Source organism: Neoarius graeffei, chromosome 23 (genome assembly GCF_027579695.1).
Source record: "Neoarius graeffei isolate fNeoGra1 chromosome 23, fNeoGra1.pri, whole genome shotgun sequence".
NCBI lineage: Eukaryota > Metazoa > Chordata > Actinopteri > Siluriformes > Ariidae > Neoarius > Neoarius graeffei.
In genome coordinates, this window is record NC_083591.1 from 55,873,918 (window position 1) to 55,901,434 (window position 27,517).

Here is a 27,517-nt window from a genome sequence, read left to right on the forward strand (position 1 = left end):
TTCAATCTTTTTTTTTTTTTTAAATTTGTTCAGGGCAGCAGGGCGCAACTTTTCCTCACTAAGCGTCATTCTCTATCTCTTACCGTTCCGGATCTATAGAGTACGGTGACCAGATGTCCCGGTTTGTAAGAGGTGGCGTAAATCACTGTGACTTTAGTCACTGTCTCTATCTAGTTCCTGTTCTTCCTCTTCTTCTTCTTCTCCTAACATTTGTTTTAGGACATTATTTCTCCCTCAGTTTTTAACCAATCATCGCCAAATTTCACATGAAGAATATCTCTGGGCTGAATTAAGTTGCTATGACTTTTGGTGCTGATCTGGATCACTGAACCAGAATGATCCATGAGAAACGGGATTTTTTTCAATCACTTATAACTCTGGCAGTTTTCATACTTTTTTCAATCAGTTTTTATTTATTTATTTTTTTGTTCAGGACAGTCTCTATCTAGTTCTTCTTCTAGTATTTTTCATGAGAGTTCATTTCGACCCGAACCCATCATCCAGCGCACAGACAAACCTGTCCTGACTAAAATCCTTGAAGGAAGACTGTGGAAGGCTAAATTTCACGCATCATGCTGTAGATCCAGTGTGAAGCCAGGATGAGTTTTAGTGCTTTGTCTTTAAATGCAGGCTGTATGTGACGTAACGTTCCACGTCTTACACGCGCTCTCTCTCTGTCCGCTTTCAGACGGACACGAAATAACGGGCTTTTTTTTTTTTTTTTTTAAACCCCAAAACCTCTCGTAGGCTCTTTCCCACATGCACCGGCTGCATTTAGCTCTCGGCCCTGCGGCGGAACGCACCGGAGCTCCTGCTTTACCTGTCTGATGCTCGGTGATGGTAAAATACGGGACTGGGTTTATGATGATGATGTTTATGATGGTCATGATGGTCATGGGCACCGGCATGTGCACGTTAGCCCTGGGGGCTGGAGCTGACTCCAGTTAAGCGAAGGGCAAGTGACCCGCACTGGGTGCAGGAAAGAAGGAAAGAGGGGGGGGAAAAACCGGATGCACTCAGTCAGGATGTCTCGGTCGGGGACCTTTCTCCCGCTGCTCCTTTTCACCCTTTGGTTTAGGCGCTGAAGCCACGACGCGTCTCGGCGTGTGCGGGTTTGTTTGGTTATTTATTTTATTATTTCTTTCTTTTTTTTTTTTCTTTTTGCTTTGAATTGGCTTTGCGTTTGCGTAGCTAACATAAGAAGCAAAACCGCACCAGCTCGAGTCAAATGAGGATTCTGGGGCGATTCCTGAAGAAAGGAGCGCATATGCTGCAGTGTCTCTGCGGAGAGAGATCGGAGGCGACCACGAACACCAGCAACGGTGAGTCTCTCTCTCTCTCTCTCTCTCTCTCTGTGTGTGTGTGTGTGTTTATCAGCTCTAGGATGCATGTGGACGCGCTCCGTTTTGTTCATGCACGGTGCGCGCACAGCTCGGTGCAGTAATTCCACGGTGTTGTGTCCGGAGTCCGCGTGCAAGTTTTTTTTTTTTTTTCGCTCATCCATCCTTTCATCAACCATCTCCTTTAGTGCACATCACAGTTTTTTTTTTAAATTAGGGACTCCTAAAATTCTGTACTTCTCCACTTCCCCCCTCCTCTTCCTCTGTCTCCATGTCAAGGACGTTTCCTTATTTCTTTATTATTGCCACGAACAAAGCATGCAGGGCAGAGTGGAATATAAAAAGAAAACATCAACAACAACAACAACAACAACCCCCTGTCTGTTAGGCGAGACAGATGCAGCCCGCAGGGCCACAGCAGCCAGACTGCGTCCCGGAGATTATTTTAAGGTGAGATGAGCTTTCTAAAACGGGCTGTGGTTCGCGTCCCTGCAGGACGTGCAACTTCTTCACGTGATTCAGCACCTTGGACAGCAACTTCCATCACCCAGCATACACTTCTTCCAGCGCGCAGCATCCAGTCCCAGTCCCAGTCCAAAAGTGCATCTTGTCTGAGACATTTTGTAGTCATGTCTGAAAGACAGTTTGGTCATCTGACATACTGTACATGCGACATCCTACATCCATGCACTCAAATTAGTGTATAAATTCTGCAGGATCATGACACCAATTACACGCTTTAGGACACATTTTCAGACAAGGGGTCATGCCACACTTTTTTGTGCCAAAACTGGACATTATAAGTGATGAACAGCATGGTGCAGAAGTATCTTCTTCTTTTTCGTCCCAAGGGCACCACTGAGGACATGTTAAGTCTATCATTGGTGTGTCTAGGGCATTTAAACTTGGTGGAGCCCATCCCTGTCCAAGCTTGATCAATGGACAACTTAGAGTAGCCAGTTAACCTAACTGCATGTCTTTGGACTGTGGCGCGAAACCGGAGCACCCGGAGAACATAGGGAGAGCATGCAAACTCCATTGGGCTCGAACCCACAATCGTCTTGCTGTTAGGTGACAGTGGTAACCACTACACCACTATGCCGCCTGCAGAAGTATCACAGCTCTGATATTACATTACATTAATGGTATTTAGCAGACGCTTTTATCCAGAGTGACATACAACATACCCAGAGCAGCTTGGGGAGCAGTTAGGGGTTAGGCGCCTTGCTCAAGGGCACTTCAGCCATTCCTGCTGGACCAGAGAATCAATCTCCGAGTACAGTATCACATGTACTCCTTCTATCTATGTAGCTTTCCACTCACATTTCTCACTCTCATAACATTTCTTATTTCAAATTCAGATGGGAAGTGGAGATCATCACTGGCATGGTGCAGTCTGTGCTACACTATATGGCCAAAAGTTTGTGTACACCTAACACCTAACCATTACACTCATTTGTACTTGTTGAACATCTTGTTCCAGATTTATTCCCACTTTGATGTTATAATAAGCTCCACTCTTACTCTCGAAAACTAGATTTTGAAGAGTGGTTGAGGGGATTTGTGTCCGTTCAGCCACAAGCGCATCAGTGACATTGGGTGAGGAGGTCCAGTGTTCCAGTTCATCCCAATTGGTGTTCAATGGGGTTGAGATCAGGGCTCTGTACAGGACAGTCCAACTTTGGCAAACCGTGTCTTCATGGAGTTTGCTTTGTGCACAGGCGCATTGTCATGCAGGAACACATTTGGGCCTCTTAGTTCCAGTGAAGGGAAACTGTAATGCTACAGAATACAAAGATGCTGTATATGATTGTGCGCTTCAAACCGTTTGAGGAAGAACCACATATGAGTGTAATGGTCAGGTGTCCACATACTTTTGGCTATATAATGTACAGTATCTAAGATATGGTGTAGTAAACAAAATGCTCACCTCCTGTCTCTTCTGATGTGCGTGTTCATTATTAGACATGCTGAGTAAAAAGGGGACTAAACTGTGTCTCTATTGTCTCTGTACTGGTTCCACAAAGCATACATGTTTTGTACCTTTAGTACATATCCTTTACTTAGAAATGTGCATGCAGTGTAAAGCTTTACTCTAAAAAAAACAAACAAACAAACCAAAAAAAATTATGGTCCATTTATGTACCTTAATTTTTTTTAAGCTAAACTATACGCATGTTTGGTGAAAGATACCATACATGTTAAAGGTGCAGAAAGTAATCAGGATGCCTCCTGAACAACAAGGAAAGGTACTGTATAGTTCAAAGAGTATAGGAAATATTACTTCCCAGCTGTTGATTTTGTGCTTTTAAAATAAATAATTATTGTGGATATCAGGTTGGTGTCGGTGTCTGCGGTTACAAAAAAAAAAAGTCAACAATTTGTTTCCAGTCCTTGTATAATAATCCTTAAAATCACAGCACATAATTTCAGGTGGGAAAAAACATACTGGAGCATAAGGGGTTAAAATAAACATGTCATATATGTTTTGTGGTGTATCATAAAGACAAATGACAGGATATGTAAAGGTCACACGTGAACGTTTTCAGCAGAAATGTCTGCGCTTGTTTGTCCTGAGCTCCTGTTCAAGCTGTGCTCACGCTGTTCCTGTTTACTCTTTCAGTTCATTAGGTTTGCTGTGCTCCTGCTGAGCTACACATCTTTTTTTGTTTATCCATTGTTGTTGTTGTTGTTGTTGTTGTTTAACAGCCAACTTGATTGTACATGTACTTCACGGGGACTTTTTCACTTCACTGCAGCTCCGCACAAGACACGATTTAGTGTAGTTTAGCCGGGACGCCTGTGTTTGTGAGTTGGTGTTTGTCGTGTAGCGTGACTCTTTTAGTCTCCATGTGTCCACTGATGAACGTTTAAAGGGGACAAAAGACACCCTGTACATCCATAACATGGTATAGTGCCAGGCTTGTAGTACGGTACTTGAGTCCAGGACTTGGACTCGAGTCCGACTCGTGCCCTAATTTTCAGGACTCATGACTTGACTTGGACTTGAGCACTGATGACTTGGACTCGTGCATTAACTGCATTATCTATATTATCTACATTAATTTTTAGACTAATTTAATGCAAGAGAATGCACATTCACCTGTTCATACGTCATGTTCAGGAACAAACTAATGTTAATGGCGCTAAAACGCCTGGAGAGAACGCCCCAGGATTGTCCACTTTGCTCATACAGACTTCTTGTGCAGTGGGAAAAAATGCATTGCGATGTGTTCCATATGTAGAACTATTGAGGAGACGACGGGGACAACCTCGAACTTCGATCATCATTTGGTGAGACTCCACCCAAAGAAGGAAGTTGCTCTGTTGATAGTGGGCGGGGCTTGCTGAGTGATGAACTAGCTTTTTTTCTGTAGCCTATTAACTAAAACGGGGCAGTCGAGCAGGAACGTTAATCCAACACAGTAGCAGAGATGCTTTCACATAAAGGCAGCAACAGACACCATCACATGGTGCGGATGGAGTCTTGTTCTCAGACTCGACTCAAAATTTTCTTTAATGACTCGGACTTGAACACTGGGGACTCGAGACTGGACTCGGACTCGAGGTTTCATGACTCGACTACAACACTGTATAATGCATTCATAAGACACTCTACAAACTCAGACATGAGAAAAGAATTCCACTCTATATCTATTCCACTCTAATCTGTACAGTACGTGACAATAAAGGTTCTTCTTTTTCTTCTTCTCCTTCTTCTTTTCTTCTCCTTCTTCTTCTTTTTCTCTTCTTTTGTTCCTTCTTCTGAAAAACTTCGTGTTGCTACACATTATAGCACAAACATTATGTTGTAGGGTTCTGCCGAGTGCAAAAGCTCAAGAATGTAATGGTTTAACATATGAAAAAGCGTACATGTCAACTTCAGGATCTTGTGATTGCGCTACATGTTTACACGTTGCGAGACGCTCTGAGAAAAAGGGCTCCTGAAAGGTTCACAGCATTCAAAAGACATACCTGGAAACTTTGCTGAAAAGGAAACACTTTGTTCTAGGGTTCTACAAATGGACAAACTGAAGTACCGTTCAGAAGACTAGAACCTTTTTTTGTTCCCTAACAGTGTGGGGAAGTAGTGATTTTATTTCAAGTCAAAGTTGAAACTTTCCAAAACTTTTTGTTTTGATTATTCAAGTATGTTCTCTAAGAAACTTTGAGTTTTTCCAGGAACAGGTGAATTTATATCAAGATAATGTGACAATTTAGTTGAAGAAAGATCGATTACGTATTAAACTCATTATTTCACTTTTCATGGCAACTAGTTGCACCAGAACCAGTTTATGGGTTTTAATGGGGGTGAATACTTTTGCAATCACTACTGTTACTTTTTTTTTTTTTAATTCGGAGTTAACTTTGCACATTAGATCGTTTTCTTCCCCTTAAACTTAATATTGTGGGTTCTTTTGTGTAGATTGATGACGTTTAATCCCAGCTACAGTAAGTCCATTTGGTAACACAAACAAGATGTGGTAAAGTTCAAAGCTATAGAGTACAACGCCATCCGGTGGACTGAGATTGACGCACCTCAGCTTTCCATTCCTGGTTGTAATGAAATCGATTGTTTGTTTATTTTCTATCTTAGGTGTGTTTTATTTGGAGGTCATTTATATATATATGTTCATGAAGAAAAATATAAAAAAAGATTAATGAGAAATGACTAAGAATAGCAGAATTTTTCACTCACCTGGTGTTTTATACAGCGACGTTAAGGTCCAGTGGAATGACGCAGGCGCCGATCTCTAGAGGAAGGGGCGTGGTCTGTATGATACAGTAGTCAATAAATGCCAAAAGTATATACAGTTCTTTAAACATTTTTACAATCAGTTGATGCTTGATAGTACGAGAAAGTCTTTAAAACAAGAACAGAAGAAGCTATTAAAAGATTGATGAACACACAACTATAATTCATGTAATTCAAGTTTTGTAATTCACGACAACAAACTGGACAAAGGAATGAACATTTAAACATATTTAAACTCCACACTGCGTCATTCCACTTGAGGACTTGAGGGTACATGCTCAGGAGAAGAAAAAAAAGAAACAAAAAACCAATGGGGTCAACCACAACATATACATATCATACCTTTAATGGGATCCTTATTTTTTTTAGTAGCTGCATATATTGTACCCTTAAACCTAGAAATTGGACAGAGGAATGAACATTTAAACATATTTAAACTCCATGTGGCATCATTCCACCGGACTTGAGGATCATACCTGTCAACTTTGAGGTTTGAAAAAAAGGGATATTTCCCAGATTTTTAACTCAAAATAAGGGAAAATTTCGGAAAGTCATACCCTTCACCAAAAGTGGGTGTGTAGTTGAATGGGGGGCAATTTTCTATCTAGTATTTGTGATTTCCTGTACTCTGGTGCATGTTGGTGATAGCCAAGACCCAAACTCAATATGCTTATGGTTTATAGAGTGCATTTGTGAATAAACTATACATTTATTTTTATTTGCTTTCAGTGGTACCAGTTATTTCCCAAATTAAGGGCTAAAATACGTATCTTATGTTAAAATAAGAAAGGTCATTATATAACCAGTCAATAAATTCAATTCCATTGCAATTTATTATGGTTTTACCATAGTCATGGCCTCAGAACAATAGATAGATAGATAGATAGATAGATAGATAGATAGATAGATAGATAGATAGATAGATAGATAGATAGATAGATAGATAGATAGATAGAGTAATAAAGAGATAAAGAGTAATAAGATATTAAACCAAGAGTGATTTAAAATGGGTAAGTTTCAGATAGAAAATAAAATAGACAATGAGTGGATAAAACAGTTAATACACCAATTAGTTTACACTAGGCTATTTATGAGGTCTTAGCCAGGACATACTTAATGTAAACATGTGTAGCTTACCTTTGATTATTTGGGAGGCTTTCGTTTTCCCCATGGAAAATTTCTTTGTGATGGAAGAGTCTGGGAACATTCCAGCCCCGCACTTGTTGAAATCATCAAAGAAAGAGAGGCTAATGTTTTTCTTAGCTATTAGCATCGCCATCTTCACCTCAGACCCAATCAGTGTTGCCAGATACTGCTGACGTTTTCCAGCCCAAAATATGTTCAAAACCTGCCAAAATGCACTTGAAACCGCCCAACTTGGGTGGGAAACCGACGAATCTGGCAACACTGGACCTAATCACTTGTTCAGCCTCGCCTCCGGACGTAGTTATGTAATTACTGATGCCTGAGAGGGCGGGGACGTGAATTCATGGCCCGACTTCCTGCTGTAAACTCCTGTCAGAGGCGCGTCATGAATTCTGGACCTACCGACTTTTATATGTGAAAATACGGGATATTTTCGGGAAAATAAAAAAACGGGAAGACAGCGGGAAATAAGTCAAAATAAGGGATTTCCCGGGAAAAACGGGAGGGTTGACAGGTATGTTGAGGATACACTCTTAAAAAACAAACAAACAAAAAAAAACAAGAAAACAATGACATCAACCACAACATACACATATCGTACCTTTAATGGGATACTTTTTTATGTAGCTGCATATATTGTACCTTTAACCTTACAAACTGGACAGAGGAATGAACGTTTAAACATATTTAAACTTCACGCTGTGTCATTCCACCAGACTTGAGAGTACACTTTCAAAAAAACAAAAAACCAATGGGGGTCAAAGCCACAACATATACATATCATACCTTTAACAAGATTTTTTTTTTTTTGTAGCTGCATATATTGTACCTTTAAGCCTACAAACTGGACAGAGGAATGAACGTTTAACCCCTTCAGACATAATGTGTACAATTGTACACATGAAGTTCCATAGCGGGTGGCACGGTGGTGTAGTGGTTAGTGCTGTCGCCTCACAGCAAGAAGGTCCGGGTTCGAGCCCCGTGGCTGGCGAGGGCCTTTCTGTGCGGAGTTTGCATGTTCTCCCCGTGTCCGCGTGGGTTTCCTCCGGGTGCTCCGGTTTCCCCCACAGTCCAAAGACATGCAGGTTAGGTTAACTGGTGACTCTAAATTGAGCGTAGGTGTGAATGTGAGTGTGAATGGTTGTCTGTGTCTATGTGTCAGCCCTGTGATGACCTGGCGACTTGTCCAGGGTGTACCCCGCCTTTCGCCCGTAGTCAGCTGGGATAGGCTCCAGCTTGCCTGTGACCCTGTAGAACAGGATAAAGCGGCTACAGATAATGAGATGAGATGAGAAGTTCCATAGCATTTTTCCTTGTGTCTGAAGGGGTTAAACATAATAAACTCCACACTGTGTCATTCCACCAGACTTGAGAGTACACTTTCAAAAAAAAAAAAAAAGGAGGGGGGGTGTCAACCACAGCATATACATATTGTACCTTTAAGGGGATTAATTAATTAATTAATTAATTAATTAATTAATTAATCTCATCTCATTATCTCTAGCCGCTTTATCCTTCTACAGGGTCGCAGGCAAGCTGGAGCCTATCCCAGCTGACTACGGGCGAAAGGCGGGGTACACCCTGGACAAGTCGCCAGGTCATCACAGGGCTGACACATAGACACAGACAACCATTCACACTCACATTCACACCTACGGTCAATTTAGTCACCAGTTAACCTAACCTGCATGTCTTTGGACTGTGGGGGAAACCGGAGCACCCGGAGGAAACCCACGCGGACACGGGGAGAACATGCAAACTCCACACAGAAAGGCCCTCGCCGGCCCCGGGGATCGAACCCAGGACCTTCTTGCTGTGAGGCGACAGCGCTAACCACTACACCACCGTGCCGCCTAATTAATTAATTAATTAATTAATTAATTAATGTAGCTGCATATATTGTGCCTTTAAACCTACAAACTGGATGGAGGAATGAACATTTAAACATATTTAAACTCCACCCTGCATCATTCCACTTGAGGACTTAAGGGTACACTCTCCAAAATAAAAAAACACACCCCCAAAACAGACCAAATAAACAAACAAACAACCCCCCCCCAAAAAAAAAAACCCACAGTGTAAACTGTACCATTTGTTGTTGACCCTCAACCAATGGGGTCAACAACAACATTCACATATCGTACCTTTAATGGGATCCTTTTTTTTTTAACATAGCTGCATATATTGTACCTTTAAACTTTTACTTTAAAGGGTAATTATGGTCTGCTTGTTTTTGAAGGTCCACAATAATCACACTTTCAGGTGAAAGATACAAAAAGGTACAGGAGTTAAGGATACCACCTGAGTAACAACGAAAGGTACCTTTTTTTTTTTCTCCTGAGACTGTATGTAATTAGAGTGCTCATTTGCATATATGGATAATTTGCAGGGTTCAACATTATGGTAATGTTCTATAATAATAATAATAATAATAATAATAATAATAATAAGTCGCTGTTGAATATAATATAATATTGCACTAACATGTGACCTTGTCACATGTAATAACAGGCAATTACTGTTCTGTGAAATCTGACACTCACGGGTCGTGTGGTATAATGAGTTTGCTTTGCCACATCGGTGCGTAGCTCAGGGTGCCTAGCTTCGTTCAGGTGGCGTGTGGACAGCAGATGCTGTCATTGCTCATGTTGTGTGTTTGAACTCTAGTGCACACTACACTACGCTACACTACACTACACTACACTACGCTACACTGACAAAGAAAAAAAGAGCAGCGTGGCTATAAAAAGGAACAAATATTATCCAGGACAATCCGTGCAGCGTTCCAATAACAGAACCATATTAGAGGGTTCACTAAAAAAATCCAGATCAGATCTCCAGGATGTGAGTGTGTTCTATTTATTCACCTGGTATTATTCACTACACACCTAAACTACATACACTCTGCATTCAGACTGTTTTATTTAATTTTTTTATACACCTGATCTGAAGAAGTGCTGATGAAACATTTTACTCCTCACCTCACCCCACCCTTCAGTAAAAGACATGGTGGTTTGATTGAACGAGTACCCGAGACTAATTTGGGTTTTTAAACCAGGACAAGAGAGACGAGAGTTTTCAGGAGGCGCCATGTGTGGATCTCGCTCATATAATGAGATATTGCTTCTCATTTGAATCTGTGCCTTGGGACTTTTCAGAATAATCACGCTATATATAAGTTGTTTGAAAATTTTCAATAGAATCCATCTGCAGATTGGACATAAAGAGTGTCACAGAGTTCATAAGCGCTATGTGGAACTCTATAAATAGGAAGGAGAAAGATAGGTATTTTCCACGTTTCCTTAACCAGCTAGCTAACATGAGTTGACCTTGCCAGGATTTCGGAGAGGATTTTTAAGATGTATTCGTAATTTTGATGCTCGTACTAATCTAGCAATATGCGCTAACAACAAGATGTCTGAGAGGATTTTTAAAGTCGCGTGGCCCGTTCTATAATTGCGGGTACATTTCAAGTGTCAACTCTGTTAGTCATCGTCAACTCTATTATCGTTAAACTGGGCAATCCATTAACGGAGTTAACATTTCCCACCATTTTATGTCTTAACTCCACATGCTAACTTCAAACTAGCTACCACACGGCATGTATAAAAACAGAATTTTATGTATTTTAATCATATTGTTTTTAAAAAAATCAGTGATTCGCTCCAATATCACAATAACAGAGTTGATGAATAATTAATCTACTGTTGGTGTAAAATCCTCAACATTTTGTTCAAATTAACGAGAGAAGAAACAGAACATATCTCACTGCCTTTCTGAAGTTTCCCACCAGAGGAAGTGACATTACTCGGTGCAGGCGTCATGCGTATTATTAAAAGTCTTTGTGGATTTTATGTGGTTTTATAACCAAGTTAACAGAGTTGACAAGAACGTTAGGACGGATAAAAAAAATATAAAATTCCGGGCGGCACGGTGGTGTAGTGGTTAGCGCTGTCGCCTCACAGCAAGAAGGTCTGGGTTCGAGCCCCGTGGCCGGCGAGGGCCTTTCTGTGCGGAGTTTGCATGTTGTCCGCGTGGGTTTCCTCCGGGTGCTCCGGTTCCCCCACAGTCCAAAGACATGCAGGTTAGGTTAACTGGTGACTCTAAATTGACCGTAGGTGTGAATGTGAGTGTGAATGGTTGTCTGTGTCTATGTGTCAGCCCTGTGATGACCTGGCAACTTGTCCAGGGTGAACCCCGCCTTTCGCCCGTAGTCAGCTGGGATAGGCTCCAGCTTGCCTGCGACCCTGTAGAACAGGATAAAGCGGCTACAGATAATGAGATGAGAATTATTATTCCAGAAATTTCACATGATACAGAAAATAGACTTTCTATGCAATTGTTTTTATAACAGTTAATAGAATAAACCCCAAAAAACAGATTGTTAGACTGAATCACTTCCTGTTTATTCAAGTTCAATGGATGAATCAGGAGTCGAAGACAACCACTAATGTGTGGGGGGTGGGGGGAGTCATTTAGTTCATGTTTTATGGATAAATTGGGTCTAAAATGTACATCAAGCATCTATTGGTGAAAGTTTGTCATAATTTGCATTATTGTTCAAAACTGATTCAATAAAGATTTCTTTTGTGGAAAATAACAAAAGGGTTATCATCTCAGAGAGACGAAATTAAATGTACCCCGAATTCTAGAATGACCCGTATCTAAAAATATTTCTTCACTAAGACAAGCAGGCTAGTTACCATAAGTTAATATGAGTGAATTTTTGAAGTTAATCATCTCAATCTTTTGGTGTAAGGTGGTCAGGATAACTGTATTAAGTCAATCTTTTTCTCGTCTTGACATTCTGATAAAATCAACCATGTTTAATATTATCTTTCATCTTGGCTCATGCAAATAGTGACCCTGCAAGATCCCAGTCTTTGCAAAATCATTGAAAAATCATTTGGTGTAAAACCAGCACAACTCTGTGACTAATGACACACTGTCTTTAGATGTGAAAGGGTGTCAGACTTTAGCCTTAATAGTCTTTTCAGAGTCTTCTAGTGTATGGTTAGCATAAAACAAGCAGGCTAGCTAGCATTACAGAATTTCTGAGAGAAGTTTTTTTTTAACACTCGCATGCATAAATATTGTATGACTAATGCTAACCATCCACTAGAAGATTTTGAAAAGACGCTAGAGTCCTGTGCAAAAGTCTTTGGCACATGTAAAGAAATGCTGTCGACCAAAAATGGCTTAAAAATAATTAAATTAAATGTTTCAACATTTTAAAAAAATACTATAAACAGTAATCAGTAAGCCATAATAAATGAAACAAAGTCAATATTTGGTGTGAGACGACCCTTTGCTTTAAAAACAACAACAACAACAACAACAAAATATCTGTCTCAGGTCCAGTGAGTGCAGTTTTATGCGGAAATGAGCTGTCGGTTTTACTGAGCATCTTACAGAACCAGCCACAGTTCTTCTGGACACTTTGACTGTCACACTCACTTCTTCATTTTGCACCAAAACCCAGCAGCCTTCATTATATTTTCTTTTATAATCTGAAAAGTGCTCGCTTATGGAATGGAATATGCCGCTCAGATACAAACATTTTTTTTCTGTAACATTTAATTTTGTGCTGGAAAATGAATGTTTGGAACTCTAAAATGTTTTTGTGATGTTTTGACTCGGTAATGTAGAAGACAAAATAGAAATCTATAACAAAGTCTGTATGAAAAGGGGTGCCAAGACTTTTGCACAGCACTGTATGTAATTTTTATATATATATATAAAAGCAAGCTTTAATAGGGGTGTTCACACGGCAACTTTTACTCCGGTGTAGCACCGGGGCTGCCCCGGTAGAGCGTTCACACGGTACAAAGTTATACCGGTGTAGCCCCTGAAAGCTGCTTAAACCGGTGCAAATCTAACCCTGCTCGGGAGGTGGTTTAAGAAATTTACTCCGGAGTAAATGCTAGTTTGCGGGGCAGCACCGATATAAAATGGGACGTCTGGACGCTACAGGGGTAGACTCGCTACGTGTGAGGAGAGTTGATTACATACGGGCATTGCATACGTGTCTTCATCCACGTTGTTTTCCCGGCGCTTGGTGATGCCATGACACCCGTCCACATGGCCATGAACGACACGAAGTCGTCGATTTGTTGCCGAATGAATTGTAGAATGCGTTGTTTTCGTGCTCTCTTGTACTTGCGCAACCTTTCCTTTCTCTCTTTTACCCTTTTACGGTGTCTGATAGACCACACCATAGAAAGTTTGTCTGGAGAAGTATAAACCATGGTTTTTCGATATATCAATCACAAACAAGGCGGGAAAAGGAAGTACATTTTCACGCATGCGCATATTTCATTTCCGCATTATTACTATCGTATAGCACGGTCGCAAAAACTGCCGTGTGAACGCAAGTGGGGCTGCACCGGTGCTAATACGCTTCTCTCTAGTAAGCAGGTTTGTGACATGTGAACGCTCCACAAAATTTACACCGGTGTAAGATATATCGCAACAAAATACATCGGTGTAGCATCGATGCAAATACGTGCTGTGTGAACACCCCTAATTTCAGCCAGCCGCAAGAGAGAGTTGCTAACTAACTAGCATGCTAACTAGCATGAGCAAACCTGACAGGATTTGTAAGGGATTTTAAATCATATCATAAATGCCCATAATATTCCCTAGCTAACTACCACTAGCCACCTAGCTAATGTTGAACTAGCTACATTAGCATCAGCTAACCATGGCTGATTTCTGAGAAGATTTTGAAGTCATTTTCATAAACAATCAAAACTGTCAATGATGATTCACCAAGATGAATTAAGTTAGACAGCTAAAACCCCTATGGAGAAAAAATCAAGGACCGTGACGTCGCCCGGTATGACGCAGCCGGGGCCCCACCCTGGAGCCAGGCCCGGGGTTGGGGCTTGTATGCGAGCGCTTGGTGGCCGAGCCTTTGCCCATGGGGCCCGGCCGGGCTCAGCCCGAAGAGGTGACATGGGCCCGACCTCCTGTGGGTTCACCACCCACAGAGGTAGCAGTAGGGGATTGGTGCAGTGTGGATTGGGTGGCAGTCGAAGGCAGGGGCCTTGACGACCTGATCCCCGGACACAGCGGCTGGCTGTTGGGACATGGAATGTCACTTCACTGGGGGGGAAAGAGCCTGAGCTTGTGCGGGAGGTTGAGAGGTACCGGCTAGAGATCGTCGGGCTCACCTCCACGCACAGCTTGGACTCTGGAACCCAGCTCCTCGAGAGGGGCTGGACTTTCCACTTCTCTGGAGTCGCCCGTGGTGAGCGGCGGCGGGCTGGTGTGGGCTTGCTTATAGCTCCCCAGCTCAGCCGCTATGTGTGTTGGAGTTTACCCCAGTGAACGAGAGGGTCGCCTCTCTGCGCCTTCGGATTGGGGAGAGGGCTCTTGCTGTTGTTTGTGCCTACGGGCCAAATAGCAGTATAGAGTATCCGGCCTTCTTGGAGTCCCTGGGAGAGGTACTGAGGGGTGCTCAGACTGGGGACTCCATTGTGCTACTGGGGGACTTCAATGCTCACGTGGGTGACGACATTGACACCTGGAGGGGCGTGGTTGGGAGGAACGGCCTCCCCGATCTGAACCCGAGTGGTGTTTTGTTATTGGACTTCTGTGCTAGTCACGGTTTGTCCATAACGAACACCATGTTCGAGCATAGGGGTGTCCATAAGTGCACGTGGCACCAGGACACCTTAGGTCGGAGGTCGATGATCGACTTTGTAGTCGTTTCATCTGATCTCCGGCCCTATGTCTTGGACACTCGGGTGAAGAGAGGGGCTGAGCTGTCAACTGATCACCACCTGGTGGTGAGTTGGATCCGCTGGTGGAGGAGGAAGCTGGACAGACCTGGCAGGCCCAAACGTATGGTGAGGGTCTGCTGGGAACGTCTGGCCAAGCACTCTGTTGGGGAGGTCTTTAACTCCCACCTCCGGGAGAGCTTTTCCCAGCTTCCAAGGGAGGCGGGGGACATTGAGTCTGAGTGGACCATGTTCTCTACCTCCATTGTGGACGCAGCTGTTCGGAGCTGTGGCCGCAAGGTCTCCGGTGCCTGTCATGGCGGCAATCCCCGAACCCGGTGGTGGACACCGGAAGTAAGGGATGCCGTCAAGCTGAAGAAGGAGTCCTATCGGGCCATGTTGACCTCCGGGACTCCTGAGGCAGCTGACGGGTATCGGCAGGCCAGGCGTGCTGCAGCTCGGGCAGTTGCGGAGGCAAAAACTCGGAACTGGGAGGAGTTCGGGGATGCCATGGAGAAGGACTATCGGTCAGCCTCGAAGAAATTCTGGCAAACCGTCCGGCGCCTCAGGAGGGGGAAGCAGTACTCTGCCAACACTGTTTACAGTGCGGGTGGGGAGCTGTTGACATCGACTGGGGACATTGTCGGGCGGTGGAAGGAATACTTTGAGGATCTCCTCAATCCCACCGTTATGTCTTCCACTGAGGAGACTGAGGCTGATGACTCAGAGGTGGACTCATCCATTACCAAGCTGAAGTCACTAAGGTGGTTTGCAAGCTCCTCGGTGGCAAGGCACCGGGGGTGGATGAGATCCGCCCTGAGTATCTCAAGTCTCTGGATGTTGTGGGGCTGTCTTGGTTGACACGCCTCTGCAACATCGCGTGGCGGTCGGGGACAGTGCCTCTGGAGTGGCAGACTGGGGTGGTGGTCCCTCTTTTTAAGAAAGGGGACTGGAGAGTGTGCTCCAATTATAGGGGAATCACACTTCTCAGCCTCCCAGGGAAGGTTTACTCCAGGGTACTGGAGAGGAGAATTCGACCAATAGTCGAACCTCGGATCCAGGAGGAACAATGTGGTTTTCGTCCTGGTCGCGGAACACTGGACCAGCTCTATACCCTTCATAGGGTGCTTGAGGGTTCATGGGAGTTTGCCCAACCAGTCCACATGTGCTTTGTGGATCTGGAGAAGGCATTCGACCGTGTCCCCCATGGTATTCTGTGGGGGGTGCTTCGGGAGTATGGGGTTCGGGGCTCTTTGCTAAGGGCTGTCCGGTCCCTGTACGAATGGAGCAGGAGTCTGGTTCGCATTGCCGGCAGTAAGTCAGACCTGTTCCCAGTGCATGTTGGACTCTGGCAGGGCTGCCCTTTGTCACCGGTTCTGTTCATAATTTTTATGGACAGAATTTCTAGGCACAGCCAGGGGCCAGAAGGAATCCTGTTTGGGAACCACAGGATTTCATCTCTGCTTTTTGCGGATGATGTTGTCCTGTTGGTTTCTTCAAACCAGGACCTTCAGCATGCACTGGGGCGGTTTGCAGTCGAGTGTGAAGCGGCTGGGATGAGAATCAGCACCTCCAAGTCCGAGGCCATGGTTCTCGACCGGAAAAGGGTGGCTTGCCCTCTCCAGGTTGGTGGAGAAGTCCTGCCTCAAGTGGAGGAGTTTAAGTATCTCGGGATCTTGTTCACGAGTGAGGGAAGGATGGAGCGTGAGATTGACAGGCGGATCGGTGCAGCCTCCGCAGTGATGTGGTCGTTTTACCGGTCCGTCGTGGTGAAGAAGGAGCTGAGCCAAAAGGCGAAGCTCTCAATTTACCGGTTGATCTACGTTCCGACTCTCACCTATGGTCATGAGCTTTGGGTAATGACCGAAAGAACAAGATCGCGGATACAAGCGGCCGAAATGAGTTTCCTTCGCAGGGTGGCTGGGCGCTCCCTTAGAGATAGGGTGAGAAGCACAGTCACTCGAGAGGAGCTCAGAGTAGAGCCGCTGCTCCTCCACATCGAGAGGAATCAGCTGAGGTGGCTCGGGCATCTTTTTTGGATGCCTCCTGGACGCCTCCCTGAGGAGGTGTTCCAGGCATGTCCCCCCGGGAAGAGGCCCCGGGGAAGACCTAGGACACGCTGGAGGGACTATGTCTCTCGGCTGGCCTGGGAATGCCTCGGTGTTCTTCCCGAGGAGCTGGCCGAGGTGTCTGGGGAAAGGGAAGTTTGGGCTTCCATGCTTAGACTGCTGCCTCCGCGACCCGGTCCCGGATAAGCGGAAGAAGACGAGACGAGCTAACTTGGCTAACATGAGCTAACCTGCCAGGAGTCCTGAGAGGATTTTAAAACCATGTCCAAATATGAATAATTCTCATCCTGGCACCTAACTAACAAGCTAATTTGACAGCATTTGTTATATTCACATCTATAATCTACCACTGCTACCACGAGGAATCTAGCGAATATGAGCTGACTTCAGTATTGCTAAACTCCTAAATGTTCATAATCTTCAGTCATTATCCTAGACCGACAATTCCTAATTCAGCAGGATTTCTGAGAGGAACTTTAGCCAAAAATGTTTTTCACTGCTTATGCTATCAGCGAACACAACAGGATCATTTTTACTCATATGCTATGAAACTAGCTAAAATGACCTAATCTGAGATGATTTCTCAGGGGATTGATGAATTAAAAAAAAAAAACTAATAATTTTCCACCCTTAAGGCCATGAAACTCACTAACGCAAGCTTTTTGTACAGGATTTCTGAGAGGAGCTTTAAGTAATTTCAATAAATGCTACCAATTTTCACTTCTAAAACTAGCTAACATAAGCTAAGCTAAGCTGACACGATGTATGATTCCCCCCACATACATTGTAGTGATTTTCACTCATATGTTTTGAAGCTAGCTAACACGAGCTATTCTGACAGGATTACTGAGATTTGTAATCCATTTCCATAAATAGTAAAAAAAAAAAAAAAATCAACACTGCTAATGCTATAAAAATAGCTAACATGAGCTAATTTGACAGGATTTCTGTGAGGATTCTGAAGTCTTTCCATACCTGCTAATAATGTTTCACTATGAGACTAACTAACATGAGCTACTTTGACAGGATTTCAAGTAATATACATAAATTCTAACACTTTATGCTATAAAAGTAGCTAAACTGAGTTACTTTGACAGGATTTCTGAGAGGATTTTTAAGTAATTTCTATAAATATCCATACTTTTTTGCTGCAAACTGTAGGTGCAATCAGTTAATTATTGAAATTAAGTGATCAATCTCATTAAATCAGTCTCATTAAATTTGAAGGTTAATAATTAAAATGAATCAATCCCATTGAATCGTTTACTTTGACTCATTTGAATTGAATCATACCATAGAATCAGTCTCATTTGAAGTGAATCATTCAGTGAATCATTTAGTGAATCATACCATTAATTCTGGATAAATTACCAAACAGCTAGATTATGGTATATTTCCAAATTATTATTGATCACTTACTATATTACATAAATCTGCACCTTTTTGAATTCTTTGCGATTGGGGACTTCAGATATTGTTCACACCAAGATGAATACACACAGCTTTGATAATAAATGAATTTATTATACAAAGATAAAAATAATAAATCAATATATACAAGCAGTGAGGTGTGGGTATATATATATATATATATATATATATATATATATATATATATATATATATATATATATATATATATATATGTGTGTGTGTGTGTGTGTTAGGCCCCTAGGCCTGAGCCAAGGTGTGTGTGTATGAGGGAGCTATAAAATTTGGAATGTTCTTATCTGATGTTTTGGTATGTTGAGTGTGGAGGAGGGGCTTGACCATGTGTTTAGACAAAAGGCTAGTTCTGTATAGCTAACCAAAATGTGTTTGAGCAAGAGGTAGGCCCAGATTAGCTTCGTGTTGCTAAGCTAAGACAAAAGGGAAGCTATCTAAAGTGTATCAGGCCTGGTCAGGCCTGTTGAGCACGTGTTTTCTCAGTAACAAAAGGATTCCACACTCATAACATTACCAAACTCACTGAAATCTTAATAAGGTCAAAATGTGTGTTAAGAGAATTATGTTAGTAAGAAGAATAAGAGAAAGAGAGAGAGACATGCACAGCCTATTAAAACAAATGAGATTAAACAAACAGAACAATTCAATTCGACACGCTGCGTGTCTAATAGTGTAATGAATAAACCTGGGTTTAAATTCACACTTTCAATGAAGCAACTTCCTAAAACTAGCTTAATTATTATGCCCAAATATATTTTACTCAATATCTTGCCTCTAGCAAAGTTCTGAGAAGATGTTCGCCGTTGCAGAGCTTCGCTGTTCATGAAGCACGTGAGTCGATTCCGTGGACAGAGAACTTCTCTTGATCCGACGCGTCATTCGTGATGAAAGGAAAGTCTCTGATTAACGTGCACAGAAATTCAATCAGGAGGAATTCTGGTCGCTCCTAATTACAAATTAAAACTGCGTTTGAGCTGCAGTCATGACGTCACTTCTAATACGAATAAACCGGTTGTAACTCAGGTTGAGTTTAAAGATCGCGCGACTCTAGAGTTTACCTTGGCCAAGGGTAAGAAATCGTGCTGAATGATGGATCTTGCAAGAAAGAGGTCTTTTCGGGTTTGAGAGCATCTCTTTATGCGTCTAGATTCCTTGGAATCCGGACGCGAGAGACAAAGAGCGGAGCTTCCGCCTGGACTTATGCACGCATGGCGGACTGACGTAGATGATCCCGCCCACGCGTGACGTAGGTCACGCGGAAGAGGACTGGGAGTTGTAGTTCTTAGACACAAAATGGCGGCATGATACCTACATAACTCTAGCCAGTTTGCTAACAAGCTAAGCTGAGAGAATATCTGAGTAAATCTTACCTGTTTTTATTGTCATAAAACTACTTCTAAGCACCAACAAATGTTTGATAGGTTTGTCTTCAATGATTTCTTGTATTTGGGCTCAAAGACGCACCTACTACAAACAATTTTCAATATTTTAGCATAAAGCTAAATTAAATCAGGTGTTAGAAGAGGTGAGAGAAATGTCAGCGTTATAGTACAACACTAAAATAGTACACAATAAAAATACACACACACACACACACACACACACACACACACACACACACACACACACACACACACACACACACACACACTCACTGGCCACTTTAATAGGAACTTGTTGCATGCTGAGATGTTTTTCTGCTCACCACAGTTGTAAAGAGTGATTATATGAGTTACTATAGCCTTCCTGGCCAAAACACTCAAACCCATCTGTCCATTTTCCTCTGACCTCTCTTATCAACAAGGTGTTTGTTTCCACCCACAGAACTGTCGCTCGCTCACTCATTTGATGTTTTTTGTTTTCTGCACCATTCTGTGTAAACTCTAGAGATTGTTGTGTGTGAAAACCCAAGGAGATCAGCAGTTTCTGAAATACTCAAACCAGTCCATCTGGCTCAGACCAACACCCATACCACAGTGAAAGAAAATCACACTTTGAGATCACAGTTTTTCCCATTCTGGTGTTTGAAATGAACATTAAGTAAACTGAAGCTCTTGATTTGTATCTGCATGATTTGATGCGTTGTGCTGCCGTCAAGGGATCGGCTGGCTGGCTGGATATATTTAAGATAGTTTACACAATTAAAAAGGGACAATTAAACAGAAAAAAATGATATTTTAATGTCCAATCAGCGATCCATTACGGTTCAAACTGAGTCAGTCAGATTTATAAAAATCCTAATGATAGCTGCTAGATTTATCACCATATTGAAGCTGTATCTAGTGAAACCCCATAACACCATCCATTATCTGTAGCCGCTTATCCTGTCCTACAGGGTCGCAGGCAAGCTGGAGCCTATCCCAGCTGACTATGGGTAAGAGGCGGTGTACACCAGGTGTCACCAGGTCATCGCAGGGCTGACACATAGATACATAGACACAGACAACCATTCACGCCTACGGTCAATTTAGAGCCACCAATTAGCCTAACCTGCATGCCTTTGGAGGAAACCGGAGCACCCGGAGGAAACCCACGTGGACAACATGCAAACTCCACACAGAAAGGCCCTCACCGGCCACTGGGCTTGAACCCAGGACCTTTTTGCTGTGAGGCAACAGTGCTAACCACTACACCACCGTGCCGCCCCACCCCATAACACTTTTGATGAAATTCATAAAATGAAGTCATGCTGTCCTGTACTGTGGTCTATCAGTCTCTGGAATTATTGTCTATTTATGTAGTGAATCTCTGCATGGCCGTAACTACCATTGAGGACACCGAGGGCATGTCCTTGGTATTTTTTTCAGAAATTTCAAATTGGTCTACGTTGAATTCGAGCAGTGATCAATGTAAAATGCAGCGTCCACATCCACGTCATCTGTATTTCCTCCCAAATTCACATTCGTCTAACGTCATCTGAAATCTCTCAGCCTCTGTCTCTATCGTTGCCGTGTCTAACACAGCATCACGCGATGTAGCCTATACTAGTGTCGGCCGGGGAAGTTGGGTTTTGGATAAAACAGGCAGGGTGTAGTCTACGCTCTATCACATATGCCTACCTAACCTAACGTAGGCTAATAGTCACATCGCATTATAGAGCACACATAACTCTCTCTCTTTCTCTCACTCACTCACTCACTCACTCACTCACACACAGACACACAAATACAGACACACACATACACACAAATAATACACTCTCACACACTCTCTCTAATGCATAGTCTTCACACAGAACGAATAGCCCTACATTCTAATGTAATTTAAGATAATTAAATGTAAATAATGCCAATACGTCAGGTAGCTGAGCAATACACTCAGTTCAGTTCAGTTTTGACTTTTACGTCAGACAAAACTCCACAGTTATGATGGCACAATTTTAGAATTGTTAAAGTAAATGTGTTATGAGCCAAACTTACATTACAGGCAATGGTGAGAACACTCTGTTTCAGAGAATGCATGCAAATGGATCTCAATTCAAGACAGCCAGATAGACTGATGCCTTTACATTACTGCTCAGAATGTCTCTACACATACAGACACCCACAAATAACACACAAACTCTCTCACTCTCACACACACACTCACACTATTATTATAAGGTGTAATACTAAAGCTTACAATTCAGCAGTTCACACCCTTTCTGTCATGTGTATGCTGCAATGTAAATAATGCCAATACTTTACGTAACTGGTACTTTAGGTATATACTCAGTTCAAGAGTTCACTACCTTTCTACTTTTATGTCAGATAAAACACCACAGTTATGATGCCACAGTTTTAGACTTGTTAAAATAAATGTGTCCACCACCAAATCTATCCTTGGTTTGTTATTTATTAATTAATTTATTTATTTAAGTTGTGCCGGTGGTGGTGGGGCTTCGGTGCTGTCAGCCATGCTTGACCTCGGTATTTGAAAAATCCTGGCTACAGCCCTGAATCTCTGTGGTGCACAAAGTGCTCGCACAGCTTTCTGCATTATTCAGAGTCATCGTATCAGTAAAAATGCTTCAGCTGTACTGTAGGTCACAGGTTCCCAACGCTGGTCCTGGAGAACCTTCTGTTTTGTACATTTTTGGGTTCACCATGCTTCCAACACACCTGATCCAGTTAATCAAGTAATTAATGGTTGAAGTGGGTGTGTTAAAGCTGGGAGAATGTTAAAATGTGCAGGACAGGTGGTTCTCCAGGACCAGGGCTGGGAACCTGAAGTCTAGGTAGACTAACTTCTTTAAATGAAGTTGGGAAATAACAAAAGATTTGGTGTTAAAATTATTTTAGCAGTGTGATACTTTGTCTTGTATGTACCATCTCTCTCTCTCTCTCTCTGTCCATATATCATGGATATTGTGTATTGTGTTTACTGGATTATTATTATTGTTGTTGTTTTTATGTACTGTACAAATGATAAATGAACCTGGCCTGAGTGGAGAGAAAAGTTCTACCATGCTGTATTGTGATTTGACCACTAGGTGGAACTAGATCTTAAAAAATTGAGTATTCAGCTCTACAATAATCTGTTGCAATAAACACACTGTATATTGTCCTAAAAACTGTCCCTTACATTCTGTTCGGGATAAGGAGCCCAGGTTGTCAGCATTTTTCTGCAGCATTTGCGCTCCTTAATGGATGGTAGCGTTTCATTGTTCAAGGCTTTGAGCTGCTAATCAGCAGGTTGTGAGTTCAAATCCTGGCCCTGCCTAGCAAGACCCTTAAACCTCAACTACTCATTTTCATCATAAGTCATTTCGGATAAATCCATCAGCTAAATCAAGAAATGTAAATAGCTATCTTAATTTTGGAAATATGTTTTGTCTGGTTGATATATTTATATATGCTTATAGTAATGAGATTATTTGTACGTATATTATTATGAGTATTATTACTGATTTATTACAGACTATTCAACTGATACAGTTGATGACAATTAGCATTCATTCATCTTATCCTGGCCAGGATGGTGGTGGAACTGGAGTCTGTCCCAGGAACGCTCTGTGTGTGTGTGTGTGTGTGTGTGTGTGTGTGTGTGTGCGCGCGCGCGAGGGAACATATCCTGGGCAAGCCGCCAGAACATCATAGGACATGACACACACATTCACACTTTCATTCACAACTAGAAGCAAGTTCGAGGAGCAAATTTGCCTACGCTGGAAAACGTATTATTGGGTATGACCTTCTTATTATTTTTTCACAAAGACATGAAGCAGTTCACCAAGTAGTTCATTACTTTTTTTTTTTAAAAAGATACTGTATCGCCTGAAACCATGATAAAATATCAGGCAAATATTGTGATTTGCTAACTTGATATTTGTGCATGACTGGCATGACAGTGTCATTTTCATGCCACCGTTGGTGCTGTGTAAATCTTAAAATACAGTATGTCACTAAGCATTTTAAATAAAACTCAGTCAACTTGAATTAAAATGGAAATATTATGTAAATGTGCAGGGCGCCATATGGCACATCACTTCTGTCTCTTATTATAGTCCATTTCTGTCACTTTACATTTATAATTTATTATTGTTATTTAATCTTTTGAAGGGAATTAATTCCAGTGCGCAGATTGAACAGAATTTAAAAAAGGCTTTATGTTGCCCTCCAGCTGAAAGAGGTTTTTTTCATTGTTTACAACAACAATAACAACAATGAGAGGAAAAACTAAAAACTTAATTAAAAAAAAAATCTAAGTGAGCGCTGAACACATTACACGCAGAAGTTATTACATCATAAACTATAAGAGCCTATCATATTCCAGTATGCAAATGAGGGCGATGTGTCACTCAAAACCTTTTCAAAATCCAGTTCTTTGGTAGATGAAAGAACTGGCTACTTTATTAGGAACGCCCCCACATCCACCTGCAGCTGTTTTATTTGATGCAGTTCTCAAATCAGCCGATCCCTTGACATAAAATCATTCAGATACAAATCAAGAGCTTCAGTTAAGGTTCACAATGTTCACACATCAGAACGGGAAAAATTGTGATCTTACAGTGAAGTGTGACTTTCTTTCACTGTGGTATGGGTGTTGGTTTGAGCCAGATGAGTATTTTTGGTTTGAGTATTTCAGAAACTGCTGATCTCCTGGGGTTTTCACACACAACAGTCTCTAGAGTTTATACAGAATGGTGCGAAGTGAAAAACAAAAAACAAACATCGAGTGAGTGAGTGACAGTTCTGTGGGTGGAAACAAATGCCTTGTTGATAAGAGAGGTCAGAGGAAAATGGACAGATTTGAGGTGGTTCGAGCTGCTTTTTTGCCAGGAAGGATACAGTAACTCATATAATCACTCTTTACAACCGTGGTGAGCAGAAAAGCATCTCAGCATGCAACAGAAAACAGAAGAACACATTGGGTTCCACTCCTGCAGCCAAGAACAGGAATCTTAGAATCAACAAGAAGTTCCTATTAAAGTGGCCAGTAAGTGTATAGGTCCAGTGGGGGAAAAATATTTTTTTAAAAAACAAAAGTCAGAGATCAAATAATGTCTCGTCTGAACAGGTTTCAAGTATTTCTTGATAAGCCTATTTGTCATATAACTGTTGCTTTAAAATATGAGAAAAAATCGTATTAGTTTAAATACTCAGTGTGTGTGTGTGTGTGTGTGTGTGTGTGTGTGTGTGTGTGTGTTTTCCCGGTGCATGAGTAATGTCACTGAATCCTACTGCTTATTTTTGGAAGAAAATAAACTCCATCAGCTTCATTCTGTCTCATGCATAAACATGACTCATAATTTAATCCACAAACAATGATTTATTGATGTGGAATGAGCAGCTCCTCTGCCTTTGATGAAGGAAATTTCATCTTCTCCATCTCTATAATAAACGAAACTTTGTGCCTGCAGTCGTGGAGGAAATGAAGCTCCTGCTTCAGGGTACAGCGGTGGATCTCTTGTCAGCTTGCGTTTCAATTACATCGCACAAAGGCCATGCTGATGTAAAACGAAAGAGATGTGAAAAGTGTCTGTGAAAGCCGGAACAGGACAGAGATTCCCACATTAAATGCGACGGGCACTTACTGCCAGATCCACGTGAATGTTTAATGCGGCCCCAGCACGTGGAGCTGAGCTGCTGTTCATGTGCGAGCCACGTGATCCGCCCACGCCGTGTCAGCGTTCTCACAAAAGCTTTGTGATTCTCCGTATGAAGACACAAAACCAGCTTTAATCGACTCACCTCTTTTTCAGAAGTCCCATGATGCAGTGCGCTTTGATCAACTGAGTGTTACGGTTTCGGTTTTATGGAGTCCTTGTATTGAGCTTTTACGAATGTTGTTCCATGACTCATTGCTATAGATAAAGAATAAAACATTATGTCTTGTGCAGTTCTAGGAAAATAATCAACAACAAGGTGGTGCGAGTCACTGTCAAGCAGAGTTACTGTCTGTTCCAATAACAGCATGTACGGTACATTTTATCCATTTATAGTTACGTTTACTGTAGTGGAACAACATCCATATAACAAGGTAGTTCCTGTTCTCACTTACATTACAGCAGCTACACTGTCAAAAATAGGGCTACAGTTACAGTAGGAGTCCATTTCTGTTCCCCAAGGTCAAATCTCCACTCATGTACCCCCTAGGGCTCATTATTGGACTCCAAGTACAAAAAGGGTCAAAAGGTACATATATATATATATTCCCAATCAGTATATAAATGGTACAAATAAGTACCTTAAAGGGTACTGATCCAGTGACAAGCTGTTGTACTCCTAAAGGTACAATAATATACTTTATTTTCTGACAGTGTGTAAACTCATCTGTCCTGAACATCCCAGAAAACTTAAAGTTCCAGCTTCACCTCTGACGGTTCCAAAGCGCTGACACTGGAGACTCCTTCTGTAAACGTTAAATACTGTAAACACATCAACAATTACACACATTATTTTCTCATTTGTGTCTGCAGAGTTTAAATTGTTACCATAGAAACAATAACATATTGAAATGGGAGCAAAAAGATAAACCTGCGATTTCAGAGCTGCTGCTCCAGAAAATGAATCAACACCTTCTGACCAATCACTGGTGAGAACTTGGATATGACTGACAGCACTAAGCTTCACCCACACACTGAGAAAGAAAATACTGTGTCACCTGTACATTTCAGGGTGCAAACACTTATCTCTCAGATGGTGATCTTGAGTGCACCTTATTTTATTCCCCAAGGAAACTGAATGTAGGATGTAACTCATTAAAGGTACATAATTGGACCTTAGGGATTGGATCAGTGCTGTAACTTTGTGAGTACATTTACACCGTTGTAAATAGACTTGGGGAACTTGGGGCTAGTCAGAAAGTTCTCCGGGAACCACCCATGAATCGTGAGAGTCTGGAATGTTCTGGGTTTTTGTTTTTAGGTCAGTATGAGGTTCTACTCATTTGTGGGCCGTCAAACAAGAGGGTAGTATCGCGAAGAGTCCATTTCAAACAAAATGGCTGCACACTTCACTGGATGTTTCTTGATGTTTTGTCGTCATGATGATCATGCAGTTCCATCAATCCCCAGTCCTTTGATACAAGCCAGGGATGAGCATCTCTTTTCCCTTTCTTCCAAACTGCCTCAAAATGCCTCACCCCTCTCTCGGGTGCTTTCTTTCCTGCCCTTCCTCAGGGGCCGGTGTTCAGTAATAAGGCAAACTCGAAGGCTTTTAGAACCCTTGTTTTATTCCTTATTCAGAGTGGAAAGCAGAATCTGCACACTGATCTACTTAAAGGTCTTAAAGATCTATTTTTCTTGCTGGCTCAGGTCTTTGGTCCATAATTTTCCACTTTTTCCAAACTGTTTTTTTGACATTGTGGGATAAAAATGATAATAACCAATCATTTTAAGGGTCAGCACAAATCCTGGCCTCACACCCTCCATTACCATCATGATGTACAGGCTCAGATTAATATGGCCTCAGTCCTGGAATGAAAACTTTGGTCTTTTTCCTCTATCGTCTGTTTCACATCTCGGCCTCCTTCAGTTCCAGTGAAGTTGTGTGCAAGTATCGTCTTCCATAATTGACTGCAGGCGAGTGCGTCCATGTTTGTTTTGCCATGCCC

The 27,517-nt window shown here is 42.1% G+C and overlaps 1 protein-coding gene across 1 annotated transcript in view; it reads left to right on the forward strand.

Annotated features, from left to right (window-relative positions):
* The first annotated feature begins 1,228 nt into the window (after positions 1 to 1,228).
* fgf12a (fibroblast growth factor 12a) overlaps positions 1,229 to 27,517 on the forward strand; it is a 72,213-nt gene continuing 45,924 nt past the window's right edge. The window contains exon 1 of the mRNA XM_060906470.1: positions 1,229 to 1,322. Coding sequence (XP_060762453.1) covers positions 1,229 to 1,322 — 94 coding nt within the window. The remainder of the gene's footprint in view (positions 1,323 to 27,517) is intronic.